We start from the raw sequence: 11176 nt of genomic DNA on the forward strand, positions 1-11176 counted from the left end.
TATTCTTGTATATAGGAGCAGTATTATAGTAGTTATATTCTTGTATATAGGAGCAGTATTATAGTAGTTATATTCTTGTATATAGGAGCAGTATTATAGTAGTTATATTCTTGTATATAGGAGCAGTATTATAGTAGTTATATTCTTGTATATAGGAGCAGTATTATAGTAGTTATATTCTTGTATATAGGAGGCAGTATTATAGTAGTTATATTCTTGTATATAGGAGGCAGTATTATAGTAGTTATATTCTTGTATATAGGGGCAGTATTATAGTAGTTATATTCTTGTATATCGGATCAGTATTATAGTAGTTATATTCTTGTATATAGGAGCAGTATTATAGTAGTTATATTCTTGTATATAGGAGCAGTATTATAGTAGTTATATTCTTGTATATAGGAGCAGTATTATAGTAGTTATATTCTTGTATATAGGAGCAGTATTATAGTAGTTATATTCTTGTATATAGGAGCAGTATTATAGTAGTTATATTCTTGTATATAGGAGGCAGTATTATAGTAGTTATATTCTTGTATATAGGAGGCAGTATTATAGTAGTTATATTCTTGTATATAGGGGCAGTATTATAGTAGTTATATTCTTGTATATCGGATCAGTATTATAGTAGTTATATTCTTGTATATAGGAGCAGTATTATAGTAGTTATATTCTTGTATATAGGAGCAGTATTATAGTAGTTATATTCTTGTATATAGGAGCAGTATTATAGTAGTTATATTCTTGTATATAGGAGCAGTATTATAGTAGTTATATTCTTGTATATAGGAGCAGTATTATAGTAGTTATATTCTTGTATATAGGAGCAGTATTATAGTAGTTATATTCTTGTATATAGGAGCAGTATTATAGTAGTTATATTCTTGTATATAGGAGCAGTATTATAGTAGTTATATTCTTGTATATAGGAGCAGTATTATAGTAGTTATATTCTTGTATATAGGAGCAGTATTATAGTAGTTATATTCTTGTATATAGGAGCAGTATTATAGTAGTTATATTCTTGTATATAGGAGGCAGTATTATAGTAGTTATATTCTTGTATATAGGAGGCAGTATTATAGTAGTTATATTCTTGTATATAGGGGCAGTATTATAGTAGTTATATTCTTGTATATCGGATCAGTATTATAGTAGTTATATTCTTGTATATAGGAGCAGTATTATAGTAGTTATATTCTTGTATATAGGAGCAGTATTATAGTAGTTATATTCTTGTATATAGGAGCAGTATTATAGTAGTTATATTCTTGTATATAGGAGCAGTATTATAGTAGTTATATTCTTGTATATAGGAGCAGTATTATAGTAGTTATATTCTTGTATATAGGAGCAGTATTATAGTAGTTATATTCTTGTATATAGGAGCAGTATTATAGTAGTTATATTCTTGTATATAGGAGGCAGTATTATAGTAGTTATATTCTTGTATATAGGGGCAGTATTATAGTAGTTATATTCTTGTATATCGGATCAGTATTATAGTAGTTATATTCTTGTATATAGGAGCAGTATTATAGTAGTTATATTCTTGTATATAGGAGCAGTATTATAGTAGTTATATTCTTGTATATAGGAGCAGTATTATAGTAGTTATATTCTTGTATATAGGAGCAGTATTATAGTAGTTATATTCTTGTATATAGGGGGAGTATTATACTAGTTATATTCTTGTATATAGCAGCAGTATTATAGTAGTTATATTCTTGTATATAGGAGCAGTATTATAGTAGTTATATTCTTGTATATTGGAGCAGTATTATAGTAGTTATATTCTTGTATATAGGAGCAGTATTATAGTAGTTATATTCTTGTATATAGGAGCAGTATTATAGTAGTTATATTCTTGTATATAGGAGCAGTATTATAGTAGTTATATTCTTGTATATAGGAGCAGTATTATAGTAGTTATATTCTTGTATATAGGAGCAGTATTATAGTAGTGATATTCTTGTATATAGGAGCAGTATTATAGTAGTTATATTCTTGTATATAGGAGCAGTATTATAGTAGTTATATTCTTGTATATAGGAGCAGTATTATAGTAGTTATATTCTTGTATATTGGAGCAGTATTATAGTAGTTATATTCTTGTATATAGGAGCAGTATTATAGTAGTTATATTCTTGTATATAGGAGGCAGTATTATAGTAGTTATATTCTTGTATATCGGATCAGTATTATAGTAGTTATATTCTTGTATATAGGAGCAGTATTATAGAAGTTATATTCTTGTATATAGGAGCAGTATTATAGTAGTTATATTCTTGTATATAGGAGCAGTATTATAGTAGTTATATTCTTGTATATAGGAGCAGTATTATAGTAGTTATATTCTTGTACATAAGGAGCAGTATTATAGTAGTTATATTCTTGTATATAGGAGCAGTATTATAGTAGTTATATTCTTGTATATAGGAGGCAGTATTATAGTAGTTATATTCTTGTATATAGGAGGCAGTATTATAGTAGTTATATTCTTGTATATAGGGGCAGTATTATAGTAGTTATATTCTTGTATATCGGATCAGTATTATAGTAGTTATATTCTTGTATATAGGAGCAGTATTATAGTAGTTATATTCTTGTATATAGGAGCAGTATTATAGTAGTTATATTCTTGTATATAGGAGCAGTATTATAGTAGTTATATTCTTGTATATAGGAGCAGTATTATAGTAGTTATATTCTTGTATATAGGGGGAGTATTATAGTAGTTATATTCTTGTATATAGGAGCAGTATTATAGTAGTTATATTCTTGTATATTGGAGCAGTATTATAGTAGTTATATTCTTGTATATAGGAGCAGTATTATAGTAGTTATATTCTTGTATATAGGAGCAGTATTATAGTAGTTATATTCTTGTATATAGGAGCAGTATTATAGTAGTTATATTCTTGTATATAGGACCAGTATTATAGTAGTTATATTCTTGTATATAGGAGCAGTATTATAGTAGTTATATTCTTGTATATAGGAGCAGTATTATAGTAGTGATATTCTTGTATATAGGAGCAGTATTATAGTAGTTATATTCTTGTATATAGGAGCAGTATTATAGTAGTTATATTCTTGTATATAGGAGCAGTATTATAGTAGTTATATTCTTGTATATAGGGGGCAGTATTATAGTAGTTATATTCTTGTATATAGGAGCAGTATTATAGTAGTTATATTCTTGTACATAAGGAGCAGTATTATAGTAGTTATATTCTTGTATATAGGAGCAGTATTATAGTAGTTATAGTCTTGTATATAGGAGGCAGTATTATAGTAGTTATATTCTTGTATATAGGAGGCAGTATTATAGTAGTTATATTCTTGTATATAGGGGCAGTATTATAGTAGTTATATTCTTGTATATCGGATCAGTATTATAGTAGTTATATTCTTGTATATAGGAGCAGTATTATAGTAGTTATATTCTTGTATATAGGAGCAGTATTATAGTAGTTATATTCTTGTATATAGGAGCAGTATTATAGTAGTTATATTCTTGTATATAGGAGCAGTATTATAGTAGTTATATTCTTGTATATAGGGGGAGTATTATAGTAGTTATATTCTTGTATATAGGAGCAGTATTATAGTAGTTATATTCTTGTATATTGGAGCAGTATTATAGTAGTTATATTCTTGTATATAGGAGCAGTATTATAGTAGTTATATTCTTGTATATAGGAGCAGTATTATAGTAGTTATATACCTTGTATATAGGAGCAGTATTATAGTAGTTATATTCTTGTATATAGGAGCAGTATTATAGTAGTTATATTCTTGTATATAGGAGCAGTATTATAGTAGTTATATTCTTGTATATAGGAGCAGTATTATAGTAGTGATATTCTTGTATATAGGAGCAGTATTATAGTAGTTATATTCTTGTATATAGGAGCAGTATTATAGTAGTTATATTCTTGTATATAGGAGCAGTATTATAGTAGTTATATTCTTGTATATAGGGGGCAGTATTATAGTAGTTATATTCTTGTATATAGGAGCAGTATTATAGTAGTTATATTCTTGTATATAGGGGGCAGTATTATAGTAGTTATATTCTTGTATATAGGAGCAGTATTATAGTAGTTATATTCTTGTACATAAGGAGCAGTATTATAGTAGTTATATTCTTGTATATAGGAGCAGTATTATAGTAGTTATAGTCTTGTATATAGGAGGCAGTATTATAGTAGTTATATTCTTGTATATAGGAGGCAGTATTATAGTAGTTATATTCTTGTATATAGGAGGCAGTATTATAGAAGTAATTTTTCCTACCCATCGAGGCCGCATTTCTAGTGAACTTAAGGTGTTCCACCATCTCCTTATAATCACCCCACTCCCTTGCTGTTTTTTTCTCTTATGATTGTATAATGTGGATTATTAGTTATTCATATCACAATTTTGTTACTTTCATATTGTCCTTTAATGAACTGAAATACAAAATATAGATTTGTTACAGACGGGACCCACAACATCTTTATTTAAAAATCCACAAATTCTATGGAAGATCCTGTATAGATTGTCCGGCAGTGATGAGGATCGTTGTTCTCTCGCTCTCCATTATCTCTATCATCTTTCCCTCTTCTGTATAGACGTCTCGGAGATGTAGGTTTGTTACATTGTGGTCACTTTCATCCATTGACGTCCATAAGATCTCCGTTGCGGATCCACAATCTTTCACTTTTTTTCATAAACCCATTAACCTGTTCACTTAAGGTCTTGGTTGGTCGACTCCATAGCAACAAACTTCATTTCGTTGTGGGCGGTCCCCGAGGTGATGCTTCCATCCCTCACCTTATTCCGGAACATGAAGGGGAAGGCTTTCCTGAAGGATTTCCTGAAGCTGGCGCCCATGAACCCGTAGACGATGGGGTTGATGGAGGAGTTGGCGTAGGACATGAAGTTGGCCCAGGTTTTGATTTTGTAGGTGGCGTAGTTGGCCTGGAACCCTGGGTAGAATCCTTGGAAGAGGCTGAAGAGCTGGATGGGGCCCCAGCAAATGGTGAAGAGGAGGACGATGACGATCACCATCTTGGATATTTTGCTCCTCATGGCGACGGTTCTCTCGGAAAGCAGCTGAACCTGGACGGATGAAGGGAAGTCATTTACTCCTCCGTATAATCCATAGAGAATATATAAACCTGTATAATCCATAAAGAATATATAAACCTGTATAATCCATAGAGAATATATAAACCCGTATAATGCATAGAAAATATATAAACCCGTATAATCCATAGAGAATATATAAACCCCTATAATCCATAGACAATATATAAACCCTAAACCCGTATAATCCATAGAGAATGTATAAACCCCTATAATCCATAGAGAATATATAAACCTGTATAATCCATAGAGAATATATAAACCTGTATAATCCATAGAGAATATATAAACCTGTATAATCCATAAAGAATATATAAACCTGTATAATCCATAGAGAATATATAAACCCGTATAATCCATAGAAAATATATAAACCTGTATAATCCATAGAGAATATATAAAACCCCTATAATCCATAGAGAATATATAAACCCTAAACCCGTATAATCCATAGAGAATATATAAACCCCTATAATCCATAGAGAATATATAAGCCTGTATAATCCATAGAGAATATATAAACCCGTATAATCCATAGAGAATATATAAACCCGTATAATCCATAGAAAATATATAAACCCGTATAATCCATAGAGAATATATAAACCCCTATAATCCATTAAGAATATATAAAACCGTTTAATCCATAGAGAATATATAAACCTGTATAATCCATAGAGAATATATAAACCCGTATAATCCATAGAAAATATATAAACCCGTATAATCCATAGAGAATATATAAACCCCTATAATCCATAGAGAATATATAAACCTGTATAATCCATAGAGAATATATAAACTCGTATAATCCATAGAGAATATATAAACCCCTATAATCCATAGAGAATATATAAACCCGTATAATCCATAGAGAATATATAAACCCCTATAATCCATAGAGAATATATAAACCTGTATAATCCATAGAGAATATATAAACCCGTATAATCCATAGAGAATATATAAACCCGTATAATCCATAGAGAATATATAAACCTGTATGAACCATAGGGAATATATAAACCCATATAATCCATAGAGAATATATAAACCTGTATAATCCATAGAGAATATATAAACCTGTATAATCCATAGAGAATATATAAACCTGTATAATCCATAGAGAATATATAAACCTGTATAATCCATAAAGAATATATAAACCTGTATAATCCATAGAGAATATATAAACCCCTTTAATCCATAAAGAATATATAAACCTGTATAATCCATAAAGAATATATAAACCTGTATAATCCATAGAGAATATATAAACCCGTATAATCCATAGAGAATATATAAACCCCTATAATCCATAGAGAATATATAAACCTGTATAATCCATAGAGAATATATAAACCCGTATAATCCATAGAGAATATATAAACCCCTTTAATCCATAAAGAATATATAAACCCGTATAATCCATAGAGAATATATAAACCCGTATAACCCATAGAAAATATATAAACCCATATAATCCATAGAGAATATCTAAACCCGTATAATCCATAGAGAATATATAAACCTGTATAATCCATAAAGAATGTATAAACCTGTATAATCCATAGAGAATATATAAACCCGTATAATCCATAGAGAATATATAAACCCCTATAATCCATAGAGAATATATAAACCCGTATAATCCATAGAGAATATATAAACCTGTATGAACCATAGGGAATATATAAACCCATATAATCCATAGAGAATATATAAACCTGTATAATCCATAGAGAATATATAAACCTGTATAATCCATAGAGAATATATAAACCTGTATAATCCATAGAGAATATATAAACCTGTATAATCCATAAAGAATATATAAACCTGTATAATCCATAGAGAATATATAAACCCCTTTAATCCATAAAGAATATATAAACCTGTATAATCCATAAAGAATATATAAACCTGTATAATCCATAGAGAATATATAAACCCGTATAATCCATAGAGAATATATAAACCCCTATAATCCATAGAGAATATATAAACCTGTATAATCCATAGAGAATATATAAACCCGTATAATCCATAGAGAATATATAAACCCCTTTAATCCATAAAGAATATATAAACCCGTATAATCCATAGAGAATATATAAACCCGTATAGCCCATAGAAAATATATAAACCCATATAATCCATAGAGAATATCTAAACCCGTATAATCCATAGAGAATATATAAACCTGTATAATCCATAAAGAATATATAAACCTGTATAATCCATAGAGAATATATAAACCCGTATAATCCATAGAGAATATATAAACCCCTATAATCCATAGAGAATATATAAACCTGTATAATCCATAGAGAATATATAAACTCGTATAATCCATAGAGAATATATAAACCCCTTTAATCCATAAAGAATATATAAACCCGTATAATCCATAGAGAATATATAAACCTGTATAATCCATAGAGAATATATAAACCCGTATAACCCATAGAAAATATATAAACCCATATAATCCATAGAGAATATCTAAACCCGTATAATCCATAGAGAATATATAAACCTGTATAATCCATAGAGAATATATAAACCCGTATAATCCATAGAGAATATATAAACCCATATAATCCATAGAGAATATCTAAACCCGTATAATCCATAGCGAATATATAAACCCGTATAATCCATAGCGAATATATAAACCCGTATAATCCATAGAGAATATATAAACCTGTATAATCCATAGAGAATATATAAACTCGTATAATCCATAGAGAATATATAAACCCCTTTAATCCATAAAGAATATATAAACCCGTATAATCCATAGAGAATATATAAACCTGTATAATCCATAGAGAATATATAAACCCGTATAACCCATAGAAAATATATAAACCCATATAATCCATAGAGAATATCTAAACCCGTATAATCCATAGAGAATATATAAACCTGTATAATCCATAGAGAATATCTAAACCCGTATAATCCATAGAGAATATATAAACCCGTATAATCCATAGAGAATATATAAACCTGTATAATCCATAGAGAATATATAAACCTGTATAATCCATAGAGAATATATAAACATACACCTTGTATCACGTCTCATACACAAGTCACATCCAGAGCTGCGTTCACACCTCCAATCCATCGACATGACACATGACAGGAGGCGTGGCCACAATGTTATCACATGATGGATGTTAATCTGACGCATTGCATTCTGGGTCCATCATTTAAAACATTACATTATGTCAGGCGCATGCTGGGAATTGTAGTTTCCCCAAAGGTTGGGGACCACCAAGAATGAGCAACACCCACCGAAGACCTATGGGGGCATTTTAACCCTTTAATGACGCAGAAAACTTTCATTTACCTACAGACCCATATGAGGTCTGTTTTTATGTGCCACAAATTTTGCTTTATAATAACATTAATCATTTTGCCACAAAAAATTTTCCCAACCAGGGTGCCTCCAGCTGTGGCAAAACAACAACTTCCAGCCGAAGGCTGTCCAGGCATGCTGGGAGTTGTAGTTTTGCAACAGCTGGAGGAGCCCTTGATGGGAATCACTATAGTAGGATATGACAATGAATTTTGTAAACTGACTGTATAAGACGTCGTGTATATGTCTATAGTGGGAGTTGCAATTTTTCAACAGCTGGAGGCACCTGGGCTGGGAAACACTGGTATAGACCTTAGATGTACACTCGGAGGCCCTCTGGCTGTTGTCTGTCTGGTTGGCGTTCTCAGGTTCAGACAGTAGAGAGGCATGCGAGAAGTGAAGATGCAGCTTTGGTTGTGACTATAGAACAGATAGACACAGTCCTGGATCCTGGGTCACACACTGTTGGGGGGGGGGGGGGGGGGGGGTGGGGGGGGGGGGGGGGTAACAATCCAGCTACCTGGTAGTTGTTGTCCATGGGCTCCACCACCGGTTGTCCGACTCTCTTCAGCATCAGGGAGTAGCACAGACAGATGGTCAGCAATGGCAGAAGGTAGACGGCGAGGAACTGGTAGAGGATGCACGCCTTCTTCAGGGCGTCCGATGGGAACTTCTCTATGCAGTAGGTGCGGGGCCCGTACCAGTATCCGTCCTGTATCTTCTGGTAAGGGATGATGGGGGTGGACAGCAGCAGGGACCCTGTGAGGGGACACATCATATGTAAAGAGGCAAAAGGATCGGCCCCTCTGGTCAAAGACTTATAATACAGCAAAGTAAGAGGTAGAGTCTGCACCGGACCCAGCCAAACCCACACAACACACAGCTATACCGCAGCAGACCCAGCCAGACCAAGTCAGACCCATCCTGACCACACAGGACCATACCAGACCACACCAGACCCCGACAAACCACACCGGACCCATCCGGCCTGCACTGGACCCAGCCAGACCACACCTGACCACACAGGACCATACCAGATCACACCGGACCCAGCCATACCACACCAAACCCATCTGGCCTGCACTGGACCCAGCCAGACCACACCAGACCCATCCGCCCTGCTCTGGAACCAGCCAGACCACACCAGACCCATCCTGACCATACAGGACCATACAAGACCACACCGGACCCAGCCAAACCACACTGGACCCATCCGGCCTGCACTGGACCCAGCCAGACCACACCAGACCCATCCGCCCTGCTCTGGAACCAGCCAGACCACACCAGACCCATCCTGACCATACAGGACCATACAAGACCACACCGGACCCAGCCAAACCACACCAGACCCATCCGGCCTGCACTGGACCCAGCCAGACCACACCAGACCCATCCGCCCTGCTCTGGAACCAGCCAGACCACACCAGACCCATCCTGACCATACAGGACCATACAAGACCACACTGGACCCAGCCAAACCACACCGGACCCATCCGGCCTGCACTGGACCCAGCCAGACCACACCAGACCCATCCGCCCTGCTCTGGAACCAGCCAGACCACACCAGACCCATCCTGACCATACAGGACCATACAAGACAGCACCGGACCCAGCCAAACCACACTGGACCAATCCGGCCTGCACTGGACCCAGCCAGACCACACCAGACCTATCCTGACCACACAGGACCATACCAGACCACTGACCACATCAGTTGGACTGCACCAGACCCAGTAGGACTGCAGTAAACCCTGCCAGACCCAGACAGATTGCACCAGATCCAGTTGAAATGCACCAGATTTCACCAGACCACACCATGGAGAGGATGAAGAGACTGCACATAGAGGCTGTACAGGAGGAAGAGACTGCACATAGTGACTGCACAGGAAGAAGAGACTGCACACAGTGACTGCACAGGAAAAAGAGACTGCACACAATAACTGCACAGGAGGAAGAGCCTGCACATAGTGACTGCAGAGGATGAAGAAACTGCACATAGAGGCTGTACAGGAGGAAGAGACTGCACATAGCAACTGCACAGGAAAAAGACTGCACACAGTGACTGCACATGAGGAAGAGACTGCACACAATGACTGCAGAGGATGAAGAGACTGCACATAGCGTCTGTACAGGAGGAAGAGACTGCACATAGTGACTGCACAGGAAGAAGAGACTGCACACAGTGATTGCTCAGGAAGAAGAGACTGCACACAATGACTGCACAGGAGGAAGAGACTGCACACAATGACTGCAGAGGATGAAGAGACTGCACATAGCAGCTGTACAGGAGGAAGAGACTGCACATAGTGACTACACAGGAAGAAGAGACTGCACACAGTGACTACACAGGAAGAAGAGACTACACACAATGACTGCACAGGAAGAAGAGACTGCACACAATGACTGCAGAGGATGAAGAGACTGCACATAGCGGCTGTACAGGAGGAAGAGACTGCACATAGTGACTGAACAGGAAGAAGAGACTGCACACAGTGACTGCACAGGAAGAAGAGACTGCACAAAATGACTGCATAGGAAGAAGAGACTGCACACAATGACTGCACAGGAAGAAGAGACTGCACACAGTGACTACACAGGAAGAAGAGACTGCACACAATGACTGCACAGGAAGAAGAGACTGCACACAATGACTGCAGAGGATGAAGAGAC

The 11176-nt window shown here is 34.9% G+C and overlaps 1 protein-coding gene across 1 annotated transcript in view; it reads right to left on the reverse strand.

Moving 5' to 3' along the window:
- Window positions 1-4437: 4437 nt before the first annotated feature.
- LOC130282302 (G-protein coupled receptor 54-like) overlaps window positions 4438-11176 on the reverse strand; it is a 33189-nt gene continuing 26450 nt past the window's right edge. Inside the window, 2 exon segments of the mRNA XM_056530394.1 lie at window positions 4438-5109; window positions 9027-9265. Of these exon segments, the coding sequence (XP_056386369.1) occupies window positions 4735-5109; window positions 9027-9265 (614 nt within the window). The 3' untranslated portion in view covers window positions 4438-4734.

The sequence above is a fragment of the Hyla sarda genome, chromosome 7 (genome assembly GCF_029499605.1).
Source record: "Hyla sarda isolate aHylSar1 chromosome 7, aHylSar1.hap1, whole genome shotgun sequence".
NCBI classification, from domain to species: Eukaryota; Metazoa; Chordata; class Amphibia; order Anura; family Hylidae; genus Hyla; species Hyla sarda.